The 14,399-nt window shown below is 56.6% G+C and overlaps 1 protein-coding gene across 3 annotated transcripts in view; it reads left to right on the top strand.

The window, feature by feature from the left end:
• PEBP4 (phosphatidylethanolamine binding protein 4) overlaps nucleotides 1-14,037 on the top strand; it is a 257,266-nt gene extending 243,229 nt beyond the window's left edge. For all 3 annotated transcript variants that reach the window (XM_082656329.1, XM_082656330.1, XM_082656331.1), the window contains exons 6-7: nucleotides 1,809-1,922; nucleotides 13,760-14,037. In XM_082656329.1, the coding sequence (XP_082512455.1) occupies nucleotides 1,809-1,922; nucleotides 13,760-13,911 (266 nt within the window). In that variant the 3' untranslated portion in view covers nucleotides 13,912-14,037. The remainder of the gene's footprint in view (nucleotides 1-1,808; nucleotides 1,923-13,759) is intronic.
• The last annotated feature ends 362 nt before the right edge of the window (nucleotides 14,038-14,399 follow it).

Below are 14,399 nucleotides of genomic sequence, written 5' to 3'. Positions count from 1 at the left end.
CCCCCATTCTCACCATCAGCTCCCCACCTCCCCTCCCTCTGGGATCCCGCCAGCAAGGGCATGCCCTCCACTCAACTTGAAGGGGATGCTCAGGTGGTGAGCTGGCCTCTGGCAAAGGGTTGAGCAAGAAAAACCAACCAAGCATCATGGTTCCATAAAGCAACGCGGACTCGGGCACCAGATGGGCCTGGATTCAAAGCCCAGCTCCACCACTGACCATCGGCCTGACCTCACCTCTCAGAGCCTCAGTTTCCTCATCCAGAAAATGGCCGTGACACCCACCTTACCAAGTTGTGGTGAAGATTAGGGAGATGTCACAGGGAAAGCACTTAGCCAGGACCTGGCCCTGAGACGTGGCTCAGCAAGTGTGTCCCCCTTCCCTTTCTCCTCATCCCTACTTTTGGAGGGAGACCTCTTCAGGAAAGTCCTAGTATGAGGGGGTTGCGTCTCTCTCTCCCCCAAGGATAAATTCTCAGCTGCATAGAACCACTGAGTTCCCTCACTGGTTGGCAGTGTTTGTAAAAAAGCATCAGTTTACCCACATGTACACACGCACTGACAGAGACCCTCCAAAACAGCCTCAGCTCCCGTGCCCATCGGCTCCGCCAACACCTGCACCCACCCCAGCGGAGACCCCAATTCACACAAATTCACATGGCTCCTGGCACAGCCTGTGCTGTTCTCATTCTGCGGGCGTGCACACACGCGCGCACACACACACACACACACACACACACACACATACATCTGCTCTGCAATGCAAAAACCCAGGGAGAAATGAATAGTCCGGAATTCCCCTGGCTGTGGGCACTCCGGAGGCCCCAGTGGCCAGAAGTGCACCACGAGGAACGCTTCCACAGCTCTGAGCAGCAACTGGTTCTTGTCTAACGATCAGGAGAGGGAGGGGGCCCCAGTGTACCGGTACTCCCTCCCCCCAGCATCCTCCTTGCAAACACTTCATCCCCACCCACCCCCAGGAAGATGCTTGGCTCCTTGGAAAGGGAGATGAAGGGAGCAAAGAGGGGGAGGAAGAGGCCCACGCTCTTGGAAGGAGGCCCAGCTGGAATGGCCCGCGAAAGTCGGCCTGCAAAACCCCAAGGCCCTGCATAGACTTGGGGGAAGGATGAGAGATGTCCCCACCCCGCATCTCCCCCGAAAAAGAGTACCTCCCGCACAAAGAGCGAAAGGAAGGGAGATAGGCATTCTCCTCCGGAAGAGCCTGTGTCGGCTCCCGGTGCCCCGAGCACCCAGATCCTACAGCTTCCATGATCAAACCTTTGAACCGAGTCCCACCCACCCCCGTAACCACTTCCAGATCCTCCGGATCCAGCCAAGAAATTGGCTTCTTTGGGGATTGAGTTCATAAGGAAATGCTGAAAAAATAAATAAAAATCTCCTGCCAAAAACACTCGCAGAGGAAGATGAGTTTCTCTTGAGGGAGGACATCCATCAGGACAGACTAAAGCAAAAAGAGGACAACGCCAACACCCGCTGGCCCAGGAAGGCCCAAGAGCCCGGCCAGCGCCCAAGACCTTCAACCAGCCCATACCTCCTCCTCCCGCCACCCCAGATAATGTGCTTCTTAAATGAAGCTGCTGAAGACGAGATCCTGCCAAAGATAAATCCTAGTGGTTTGCAGTGGGTGGGACCCCAGGAGGGGTCCGTGAAAAGGACCAAGAATGATTCTCTTTCCCCCTGCCCAGAATAGCCAGGAACCCCTGGGTACTGTGGGATGTGGAGCGGTGGGCTCCATTTTTCTGGATACCCTGGATACCCATGAGGGTGCTCTCTCATTTTTCTACCCACAGCCTACCAGCCTCCTTCCCCACCAGCACAAAGTGGCTTCCATCGCTACCAGTTCTTCGTCTATCTTCAGGAAGGAAAGACCATCTCTCTCCTTCCTAAAGAAAACAAAACTCGAGGTAAGGCCTTCCCATCCTTCAAAGCCAGGATGAATTCTGGGGTGGAAGTGGATGCTTCGTGAATTCATGGGGAAGTCAGGACCTTGACCATACCCGTGAGCCTTGGAGGTGGAGTCAAAGGGTGGTGTTTCTTGAGAATAAACCGGGATGAGTGTCTTCAAAGAGATGTTGGCATCAGATATGGTCTCCCCCTAGAAGTTCCATCGTCCTAGATGGTGGCTTCAGTGGGGTGGGTGGATCTATAAGGCAGAGTCCCAAAGGGAGTAACTGGAGCCTAAGAGAGAAGCATCTCCCCCAGTAGTTTCTTTTTTTTTTTTTTTAATTAATTTATTTATTTTTGGTTGCATTGGGTCTTCTTGCTGCGCACGGGCTTTCTCTAGTTGCGCAAGCGGGGGCTACTCTTCATTGCAGGGCGCAGGCTTCTCATTGCGGTGGCTTCTCTTGTTGCGGAGCACGGGCTCTAGGCGCACAGGCTTCACTAGTTGTGGTACACGGGCTCAGTAGTTGTGGCGTGAGGGCCTAGCCGCTCTGCGGCATGTGGGATCTTCCCAGACCAGGGCTCGAACCCGTGTCCCCTGCATTGGCAGGCGGATTCTTAACCACTGCGCCACCAGGGAAGCCCTCCCCCAGTAGTTTCAAATGGCATGTGCAGGCAGCTACCCCACACCACTTCTGCAGGTAATTGTACCCTAGAGTTGAGTCTGATCTGGGCAAGAGGGCCATGGAATGCCACCCTGCCGGTCTGTCTTCAATGGTCGTTAATTGCTCTGTGCCATCTCAGTGGTGGGGTGAAGACTTCCTTGGCCATGCCCCCTCCATTGGCTTCTCTGAACAACCTTCCCGGCACTCTTCAGAGGACCCATTTCCCATAGCTTCCCAATGGCTAACCCAGGCTGCTTGGCCTTGGTCCTCCTACCACCAGAGCTGGGGAGCTGGGGAGCCCAGGACACCTGGCTCCTGCAGTGCCGATACCACAGGTGACTCACCTGACCCCGTGTGGGCCATGCTCCCTCTCTGAGCCTTAGGTTTCTCTTCAAGAAAGTGGGAACTATAGTAATCCCTGTGCACTCTATGACCCACCCCACCTCCCTCCCCCCAGATGAGGGAAGGAAGAGAATGCGGAATGCACAAATGCCAACTTGGGAGCACAAAGGGCACATCCCCCAGGCTGACAGGAGGGTGGGTGGGTGTCATCAGCCATTTCCTCTCACCCAGTGACCCTAACCAACCTCCACCCACTGGGAAGCTGGAGAAAGTACTGTTACAAGCCTACTGCCCCAGGCCCCGGAGGAGAGGAGGGGAGCATGGAGCCCTTCAGATGTGCTGAGCAGGGGTCGCCAATCACAGGAGGCTCTGGACTGCCCTAGAAGCGGAGTTGGTGCAACGTTTCCACTGCTGAACCTTTCCCCAGGTGCCCCCAGCACCTTGCCAATCTGTAAATCTGTTTAAATGGCTCTGCCCAAGACACCCTTTCAAGTCTGGATACAAAGAGAGAAAGGAAAGAAAAACGTATCTTGCCCAGGCGAAGATCAATTTCTCCAAGTCCCTGGGTCCCTGTCTCATCATGAAGCCCCTTCCGCCAGTCCAAGCACTGTGATCTCCGGGGGCTGGAAACTAGCACCTCAGCCCACGATGCTTCCCCACACGTGTGGGAGTCGCATAAACTAGGGCAGTACCTCCGATCACCACGTTAAACGTCAGGGTCACAACAGTCCCCTGAAGGCGCCTCCGTAGGACCGAGTGCTCTCCGAGGGCGGGATGGAGGGGGAAGGAGCGTTAGGTGATGCCTGGAGGAGCAGTGAAAGGGGCAGAGGAGGAAAAGGGGCGTGTGCACCAGAGACCTTTTCCACCCCTGCCATGGCTCGTCCTCCTGAGCCATGGGTGCTTTTCCTATGATATCAACAGCAGGCAGGGAAGCTGGAGACCCATCGGGCCTGAAACTCATTATTAGTCCCTGTGGATCTTAGCCCAGACTATGGTTGGTTGTGCACTCCCATGGCCACCCCCCTTCCATCTACGTGAAAACTTAGGAACCGGACTTGCCCCTGGGCAGAGTCCCTTTGGCTTCCATGCTGTTTCGTTTGCTGCCAGAAATGGAGATGATAAAATTATTCTCACGGATGAAAGCTCTGGCCGGGGTTCCAGCCATACCACGTGACGCCTTCCACGCACCCCGTACTAAGGGCTTTGGAGAGAACACAATCCAGGGCACAGGGAAAGCTCCCTGCCTTCAAGAGACTTACGATCTCCTTTGGAAACACTTAAATAATGATGCAGAGCGGCGTATAATTAAGCACTTAATTGCGTTTCTGGCTGTACGGACAACTGGAGATCACGTGGACTTAGGGACAGTCCTGTCCCTTCCCAGGATCCCTTTCCCTCCAGGATGACACACCCTCTTCAGCCAGGAAGAGTGAAAGGTATTTTCCTGCAAGGTGAGGATATGTTGATTTCCAGTCTCTAGCTAGTGATTTGACTTTTAAGCAAGTCAGCTAATGTCTCTGGGCCTCAGGTTCCTCCTCTAGAAAATGAGGGGTTGGATCTAGATGATCTACAAATCCACATGATCCTGAGGCTACCTGGAGGAGGCCGGGCGTGGGCCAGGAGGAGAGTGAAGGAAAAAGGGAGCTCTGGGCTGGGGAAACTGCAGAGGCAAAGATTGTTTTAAAAAGTGAGAAGGAGGCCCCCTGTGATGGTTATGAAAGGAGAAAGTGGGAGAAGGCTGTGGAGGATCTCAGAAGCTCGGCACAGCTGTGACTTTGGTGGGTGCCCTGGAGAGCTGCTGGAGATTGCTCGCGGGAGAAGTAACATGCAAAAGCCACTCTTTAGAGATGACGGCGCTGGAGTGGTAGGCAGGATGGACCAGAGCGAGAGGACAGGAGGCCTCCAGAGGCCTAGAGCCGTGTGGTGTGGATGAACCCAAGGGGCGACTGTAACAGCAGAAGCAGCCTATGCGCAATGGCGGAATTCCAAAGGCCTTGGCGGTCTCTGAAGCACCTGCACGGTGCTGGGGGGTCTCCAGCTGCGCCAGGCTGGACCAGCACTCAGGAGGCCAGGATGAGGAGCCCTGAAAATAAATGTGGACCCTGGGGCTTACTTTGATCTAGTTTCCTTTTTTTTTTTTTTTTTTTGCGGTACGCGGGCCTCTCACTGTTGTGGCCCCTCCTGTTGCGGAGCACAGGCTCCGGACGCGCAGGCTCAGCGGCCATGGCTCACGGGCCCAGCCGCTCCGCGGCATGTGGGATCTTCCCGGACCGGGGCACGAACCCGTGTCTCCTGCATCGGCAGGCGGACTCTCAACCACTGTGCCACCAGGGAAGCCCTGATCTAGTTTTCTTTCCATGGAGGGAGGTGGGGAGTCCCAGGGTATGCGTGCCATAGCCAGCCTTGGTTAGGTGAGCCCTGGATGAACGAGCAGGAACGACGTCCGGAGGCTGCAGGCAAGAGGTCAGTATGCAGGAGCCCAGCTAGAAGGGCACCCATGGAGGGTGGTTAACTTGACCCAGTCCTGCGGGGTTGCCTCTCTCTCTGGGACTTAGTCGTGTATGACAAGTTTAGGATGAGAAGGGAACATGAGATTATTCTCATTGAACTTGTATGACTGTGTTGGGGGTCGGGGTGGGGGAGGTGGAATTGCTCAGAACCGGGGACTGAAACCCTCTCCCGGATTCCTCTTTGTCCTGTGACCCCAGGATGACATACAAGGGGTCAGCAAATGGAAGATCTTGACATTCAAACTCTCACCATGTGACCTTGGACAAGCCACCTCACATCTCTGGGCCTCAATTTCTCCATCATCAAGACTAGGGGTTGGACTACTTGGTCTACCAGTGAATGACCCTGAACAGATTTGCTCCCAGCTCACCGAGCTCTCCCACCTTCGAGTTCTGCCAGACAAATTAGGGTGTGACTCACCCTACCAACCCCACACGCTTTTGAGTAGAGGTCTTCGATCAGATACGGGGCCACCGGGACCACAGCAGGGACGTTGGAAGCGGATTTGGAGCCACCTCGCTCCTAGTTTATAAAATCCTGCCTTTCAAATCCACAGCTCCTTCCTCCCCGTTCCGTTTTTCCCACCGCGCTTGGCATGGTTCACCAATGCCCTCTGCGTTCATTCAGATGACGCTAAGTGTCAAGTATGAGGCCCCGTTCTAGGCGCTATGGGTACAGAAATACATCCCTGCTGCCGTGGATGTATAGAGTCACCTGGTGGAGCTCTGCAGATACTAGGAGCTCACAGAGAGAGTGGAGGGAGATAGTCACATAGCTTAAGCATGACCGCATCCCAAATGGGGGAGAACACTGAAGCCGACAGAACCTGAACTGGTGCCCTCTGACAAGGGCTGGCCCAGTTTCACTATTTGTCCCAAAGGCGACACTTCACCTTCCCAAATTTGGAGCTGTGGCATTACCTCGGGCCTGTAATACACTGGACTTGCACCCTCGACCTCCAAGTTAACTCCCCTCCCCCACGCCCAATTCCCCTGCTCCCGCCCTCCACACCCAAAGCCTAGAATAAGGCCTCTGGGCTCATCTGGGATTCACGATGTTTTCTCTACACATCTTCCTCACAGCAGCCTTGGATTTGTCCTCCAGACTTCCAGGTTCTAGAGGAACCAGCCGAATGCTTTGAGGGGCCATGTCTGAAGAGGGTCCACACTCACTGCGTTGGTTCACACCCTTCCGAACCACACGCTGCCAGGATGCCCACTGACTCCTGCTTCTTCATTCACGTCAACCTGCCCACCTTCTCACTCAACAGTTGATTTGCTTCTGCCGGCCGACCCGGGCAGAACGTTTTCCCCCTTCCCCCAAACCGGGACCGCCTTCCCACCTTCAGGACACCAGTCCGTGGCGCCTTTCAAACCTACGCCACAGGGCCACCTTCTCTCAGTCGGCGACCCTACCCTGCCCTCTCCTGCTCCTCTCACAGGCTCACAAAACACCCTGTTGTACGCCCTCAGTTACCTGCTTTTCTCTCTTCTGTATTTCTTTACATTTTTCTCTTGCCTGGGTCCCACTTCTACCATGAGACCAGAGAGATTCCTGGAGGGAAGAGCTCACCTCTATCTTTTCTTTTGTTGCTTTTAGTATTTATTTTTTTATTTTTATTTTTTTGGGCTGTGTCGAGTGTTAGTTGTGGCACGGGAAATCTTTCATCGCGGCACGCAGGCTCTTCGTTGCGGTGCGGGGCTTCTCTCTAGTTGTGGCACGCGGGCTCCCTGACCAGGGATCGAACCCGTGTCCCCTGCACTGGAAGGCAGATTCGTTACCACTGGACTACCAGGGAAGTCCCCGAGCTCACCTCTGGTCTTACGTTCCCTTTTTTGCCACCTGTTTCTGGGCTCAGCCCACTGTGGACTTTATTTTTTATTTTTTTTAAAGATTTTTTTGATGCGGACCATTTTTAAAGTCTTTATTGAATTTGTTACAATATTGCTTCTGTTTTGTTTTCTGGTTTTTTGGCCCCGAGGCACATGGGATCTTAGCTCCCCGACCAGGGATCGAACCTGCACCCCCTGCACTAGAAGGCGATGTCTTAACCACTGAACTGCCAGGGAAGTCCCCACTGTGGACTTTGAATCAATGAGTGTTTGTATAGGGGACACACCCACGTGTGCCCATTCAAACACACACACACACACACACACACACACACACACACGGATCTGCACATTCTCACATGCCACATTCACAAACACACCTCACGGTCAAGTTCCTTTAACACCTGCGTAGGCAGCCGCTTCTGTGAGCACCGTGCCCACAAATGACGATTTCGGTGTCCACACCCTCCCTGTCCCAACGCCGAGCCAGCGGGGCCGCGCACGCCCAGCCTCTCCGCCAGCCTGCCCTGCCCCTCCCGGACCTGCCCCTTGCCCGACCGTGTGGGGTGGGCAGCAGAGCGGCCACTGTTCCCCAGGGCAAAGGAGGAGACCGGAGCCCAGAACAGTGAGTGGCTTGCCTGACCGAGGGTCTGCAGTTAATAGCAGGTTCACTTCCTTCTGCTTTCCGGGGCAAAAGGCTCTTTGCAGCCGTTTCACCCACATTCCCTCTCCCCCAACCCCGACCACCAGATTTCTGGGCCCTGGTGTGGGGACGGAGAGGGAGCAAAGCTGTCCCGCTGCCTTGGGTGGCCTCAGCGACACACCCACACACCCCTCCCCTGGAGGAGGGCTGTAGCCCAGTGCCGCATGGGGACCACGAGTCCCGGGAGCTGTGGCCTGTGCCGTGCCTCACCTCAGCGCCTCGCCCAGGGAGATCACGAGCCCGCGTCACGCTCCTCAAGGGTGAGCCAGGGGAATCCCCTCCATGCCACAACTCAATCCAGAAGCCTGTCGAAGGCTGTGAGTGAGCCCAGAACCGTGCCGCAGAGCCAGGGGAGCCAACAGGCCACGCCAGGCTCGGTCTCGCCTCCATAGGCTGGCCTCGGGGACCTGTAGAGGGACTGCTCCTTGCAGAATGGGATGGGGGAGCGGGGGCGGGCAGAGGAGGGTCCCTGGGCTCTGGACCAGGCAGCGAGAATCTGCTCCCCAGCACCACAGGCAGCTGAACTGAACAGCTTCTGGGCGAGCCACCCACCCACAGGGGTCAGAGAGGAGGGACAGGCGGAGACTTGCCACGCAGTGGGCTTGAAGTCCTGCTTGTGGCGTCTAAAGGCCTGCGGGGCACCGTGGGTGATTGAGATAAGGGGCGCCGTGGGGAAATGTTTGAAAGCACGGGCCGAGGGCGTGAAGGCAGCCGAGCTCCAAGCAGCGTCAACAGTAGGAGGCAGCACGCGGAGCGACCAAGGCTGGGAGGAAATCCACCAGGCCTGGTGGCAGTGAGGAGAGGCACAGTGCAGGCCAAGCAGCAGGGAAGGGGGCCCTGCCTGGAGACCAGCCCAACCCAAACACACACAACACACACAGACACAAACACATGCAGCCCACTGCCGAACAGCCCCTCTCCCGCCCCCCATGACCTCCCATGGTGGTTCACCTGGCCAGGCCCCAGGAGCCCCCGGGGCCCAGCCCCTGAGTCACCGTGTGGGCTTGTGTCAGGCAGCCCTCTTCTGCCTCCGAAGCGCCCCACCCACCTGGCAGAGCGGGTAGGACTGGGGGCCTGGCAGCGGCCCAGATGGGGGCAGCTGTCAGACAGGCGCCCTGGCTAGGAACCGCCTGCCATCTCCACAGGCCCCAGGCAGCCCTCTTCCAGAACATGCCCCAGTCGATCCCAACATCAACTGCCCAAATCTGTATTGAACAGGTCATCGGGAAACCACAGAAAATCCCCAAATTTCACCCGCAACTCCAGCCAGCCGTCACCACCACCAAATGCTGGAATTGATAACTGGGGGCGAAATGGACCGTTTCGAGTCTCCACTCTTCTCGCTCCCTTCCCCACCCCTGCCCCCAGCCACAGGGCGGAGGGAGGAGGCCTGGGTGATCCACTTACTGGATAGTTAGGAATGGCACTTCCGCTCTCCAGCTCTCCTGGGTTCTCCTCTCCAGAGGAGCCGGAAGTAACCCCTCCCCACCTCGGAAAATCCCCCTGGCATCCCCCCGCCAACCTCACTCCCGCCAAAGTCAAAGTGGTCCCCTCGGCCCCAAGCCTCTCGAGCCAGCGGGATCAGCCCCTCAGCAAATAGCCTCCAGAAGTAATTGGATGTGATGGAACGAGGGCTTTTCAGCTCCTGAGTGGAAGTCTCTGGATGTCATTTAATGGCACAAAAAATAAAAGGCTCGGGCCTCCCGCCCACCACCGCCAGGACATCATTAATCTCAGCAGAAAGGCATCAGCACTCCCATCACCGCAGCCAGCCCCACGAAGCGTCAGACAAATTACAGACCTGAGCCGGGCGCTCAGCGGGACGCTTATTAGGCTGGTGTTCCGTTTTTATCTTTTCTTCAGGGCCACTGTCCCCTGCCAGGAAGCACTTGTGTCCCTGCACAGGGGGAGGGCAGGGGGAGGGCAGGGAGAGGCCAGGGAAGAGCCTGGCTGCCTTGGTTAGACGCAGCTCCCGGCCTGGGGTGACAGGGCGGCCCCAGGCCAGGCGCCGGGCACCGTGAGTCCCAGCAGAGGCTGAGGGGACCCATCCGAAGGCTTAGAACCCACCCCTTGTTCCCAGCTCACCCAAATGGGGGCCTCCCTCCCAGCGAGAGGGGGACGCTTGAGGGCCCACTGAGGACCAGATGACAAGTCAGGTGGGAGCAAGGACACAAGGGAACGCTGTCCTGTGCTGTTGGAAGTCTTAAGAGTAGGGCTGCTGGAGAGACTCCAGGACCACTGCTGGGTCAGGACCTCGTCTGCCAGGGTTGCACGCTGTGCTGCTGGCTGAGGCCACCCTGCGAAGGCCTAGCTTCTTATTAGTCCATTGTTAATTGTCCTATATTATAAACTCGTAGAGGGCAGGAGTGGCGCCTGGATAAAGCCACCCTCCCCCATGCCTGGCAGACCCCGGAAGCAGCTGTCAGTGTTGGGGGGCCTGGATCCCAGGGTCTGAGATTTCCCTCCAGCTCAGAGCTTCTGAATTCTAGCCCAGGTGCTGTCTACCCAGCTCTCCCGAATCCTGGGGTGGCTGGGGGTTGCTAGACTGGGTGTAGCATCCCCTTCTCAGTCTCTTGGATGCCTCTTAACCCTGATAGGCCCAATGGGAGTGGTCCAGCCCGTGTGATGAGCCACTCCCAAGCAGTGGTAAGCCAGCCCCACAGATCTGGGAGGCCGGGGGTGAAGAGATGAACTGTTCAGGAGCTGTCCCAGGGCCATTCCCGAACATTCCAGCCTTGCAGTCCCCAGGACTCAAACTCAGAGGATGAGTCTCTATGAAGCCTCCCTCCCAGTTGTTGATGACAGGGGTCATTCACCCCCTCCCAGTGTCTCGTAGAGATCGGGCTCAGAACACCCACTCCCCACGGCTTTAGATGAGGTGACCTAACTTCCCCTGCTCCCCGCCTCCGGGCCCAGGTCTGGAACATCTCTAACCTCTAACATCTTCCCCATCAGTACCGGCCAGTAAGTGAGCAAATGGCCTCTGCGTATGGCTTAGCTGGATGGAAGCAGCACCCCCTAGGGTTGTGCAGGGACCCACCTGCACATCATATGCGGTAACCCTGCCCTGAAGAGCCCAGGCCTCTGTGTTCCAGCCACTGGCTCAGGAGACACCCTCCTCCTTCCTCCCTGTGGCCGGAGGCCTCCTGCCACAGAGGCCTTTGAAGTGTACTCACCACTCCTGCCCTCATCCCAGGAAGAGCCCATCCAGGGTGGGTCCAGGGTACAAGGGGAGTGGCCCGAGCACAGGCAGCAGCGCCGCCCTCTTCCTGCATGGCAGCAGACCCCTGCAGCTCAGGGACCCGGGCAGTGCCGTACAGGATGGGGCTTTCCACAGAAAGCGGCGACCGCAAAAGCCACAGCCTCCAAACTCCTCGTCTCTCCCCACACAGCCCTGAGGGCCTGACTCACCCCTCTTCCTTCTAGAACTTGCACAGGGTCAGTTCCTCTTGCCCTCTGTGGCAGGAAACGGAGGTGTAAGGAGTCACGGCCAAGCCAGGGGAGGAGGCCGCAGAGGCTAGCAGCCAGGCGGCACTTGGGCCCCGTCTCCCGAGCGATGGGGCGGGCTTGCGGAGCTGCCCAAGGACCCCAGCGTTGTTGGAAATGGGACCCGGAAGCAGCTGCAAGGCCCCCCGGGCACTCCTAGCTCAATCAAGAGAGCAGACTGCTGGGAGAGGGGAGCAAGGTCTCCCTGGGTGCAGGGGATTTCTTTCCGTCAACTTGCTCTGATCTCGTGATGAGTTTCAATTCCCTCCCTGCCACCAGGTTCCTTCCTGCCCTGCTCCGTGGGGAAGGCCCCCTTGTCCCCGCGCCCGCCATGCGCCAGTTCACCCATGACCTTTTCCCTGGTATGCAGGCACACACACACGCACATATACAAGCATGCACACACACACACGCACACGCACACACACACACACACACTTTCCCAGGGTCGTGTTACTACAATTCTTTTCCAGTCCGCTGGGTGCCCTGGGTGCAAAGGCCACAGCCAGGCGAGTACCTGCTCCCTCCTTTCTCCCTCCCTCCCTCCATCCCATTCTAGTGGAAAATCACCAGCATTGGGTCCTACAGCCCAGCAGCAGCCCATCCCATGCAGCCCTTCCCCCAAGAGAACTCCCGAAGCACCTATTTTCTAGGCCCTCAAAGGCCCAATTTGAATGCACAACCACATTCACAATTACAGCCAGATAAGACCTGAGGGAACCCGTAGAGGTCCTCTCCCCCATCCGTGCCCCTGAGAAGCTTCCGCACCGGAACCTGGTCTTGTTTCCCAAACCCTGGGCCTCAGGCACCCTCAGCACCACCATCCCATCTGTGCACTAGGAATAAATATAGTCTCCCCTTGTGAGGACTAAGTGAATACGTGTGGAGTTCCTAGAACTGTGCCTGGCACATAGGAAGCACTATATCCATGTTATTGCTATTATTATTATTATTATTATCATTGTTTTGTTTCTTTGGTTTAAAAATTGTCCTCTCCTTGAGACCATCTTTGAAATGCAAACAGCTGGGGGTGTGGGAGGGTGGCAGGTAGAGGGGATTTGCCTTCTTCATTGCTAAAAATGGAGGTGGGTGTAGACCAAGGACCACAGGTGGGTAAAGGGGCGGCTCAGGGAGGAATCTAGGCTGCCAGCCCCTCACTTCCTGCTCTCCGTGTGTTAGAGATTACTGTTCTCCATTGGTTCAGGCTGTATCAGCCGCTGTCTAGCTCTACTCCAGGCAGGCTCTACCCCTAGTACTCCCTCCAGCCAGGGAAGGCTGCTAGATTTTAGGGGGAAAAAACCCAGGGGGCGGGCAGTGATGGTGATAAATAAATAAATAAATACAGGATGTCCAATTCAATTTGCTAGTATAAGTATGGCCCAGGCAATATGTGGGACATACTTACACTAACAGAGTATTTGTTGCTCCTCTGAAATTCAAGTTGAACTGGGCAACCTGTATTTTACCTGCCAACCATCCACCGAGGGTGCCTGAGGCCCAGGGTTTGGGAAACAGGAGCATGGGAATGTGCCTCTGACCGCCTCCCTCAGCCTCTCCCCCGTGCCTGGGGCCTCGCTCGCCTTGCCCTGCTGCTAGGCCTGTTCACACTTGTCCCAGAAGATGCACCTCCCCCTATGCCCCTGTGTTCTCTTCCCCCGAGGAGGCCCCCTCTGACCTGGGCACCCACTGGACTTCCCCAGGGTCCAGGCCGGGAATGTCTCGCCCACACTCCGCTCCCCTCCAGGATCCAGGTCTTCAGGGCAGGGAGAAGCAGCCTGGCCCTATGCCCTGCCTCTCACCTCTGCCACAGCCAGGGAAGGAACCCTGTCGCACAAGGTCTCCTGGGACTCCGGGGGAGGTGGCCGGGCCTCTGGGGAGGAGATTGGAAGAACGGCATAGACGCTTCTGCCAAGCTCAGCCCCGGCAACTGGGCTGACCAGGTATGAAGAAAAGAAGCATTCAGGCCTCAGTCAGGAGAGCCTGCAGGAAAAGAGGGGTGGCTGGAGAAAATGGGCAGCCAACCTGACTGGGCATTTCCTTTCTGCGTACGAGTGAGAAGGCAGAGTTCTGCCAAATAAAGTCCTGGAGAAACTGACCAAAGGCCATCCCTGTTGTCCTCCAGGAAGCGTCCTTCCCAGACGCTGCTAACATCCAGAGACTGCCCCTGCAGCCAGGAGCCAGAGGGCACCCCTCAGACCGATGGCCACGGCCGCCTCCTCCTCTCTCTGCTCCCCACAGCTGGCCTCCCTCTCAGGCCTCTTCCAGCTCTGAAGTCCACGGTTCTCTCTCACTACTTCCCTGTGGTCTGTTTGTCCTTCCAGGCTCTTGGAATATGGACAGATTTCTGAGCCGCTTCCACCTGGGCGAACCTGAAGCCAGCACCCAGTTCATGACCCAGAATTACCAGGACACGCTGCATCACCAGGCTCCGGGAGGAAGCCGTGAGCCCAAGGACAAACCCGAACCGAGATAACGGCCCACCAGACCTCAGGCTTCACGTTGCAGATGTGTGCACAGTACTCACCACCCGTGGTCTGTGTATAGAACCCACTCCGGCTATGAAACCCTTTCTCTTCCGAATAAAAAAAAAAAAAAATCATCCAGGGCTTAATGGTTGGATGTTCTGTTTCCAAACCTGTCCTCCTTCTAAAACCAAGAGGAGGAAATCAATTGATGTTCAGCACTGGGGCCTGGGGCATTCCTGTAAATGCAAGTGGTGGGGTGGCAGGGGAAGTGGGGTGGGAAGGATGGACAGGCGGGCGGGGGGGATCTCTAGCCCTGAACGATCACTGAGGCACCGTGTGACCTTGAGCAAGTCACTTATCCTCTCTAAAATTCTGCTTCCTCAGGTGTGAAATTGAGGAAGAAGAGGCAGGGGGTGGTTGGTTTATCACCATGGTCCTTTCCAGCTCTGACATTCATTTAACAAACATTGTCAGCACCTGGTGTGTGCCTGACCTC

The sequence above is a fragment of the Grampus griseus genome, assembly GCF_964374135.1.
Source record: "Grampus griseus genome assembly, chromosome: 6".
Classification (NCBI taxonomy): domain Eukaryota; kingdom Metazoa; phylum Chordata; class Mammalia; order Artiodactyla; family Delphinidae; genus Grampus; species Grampus griseus.
The sequence above is the reverse complement of the archived record's forward strand: the minus strand, read 5'-3'. Positions and strand labels throughout refer to the sequence as shown.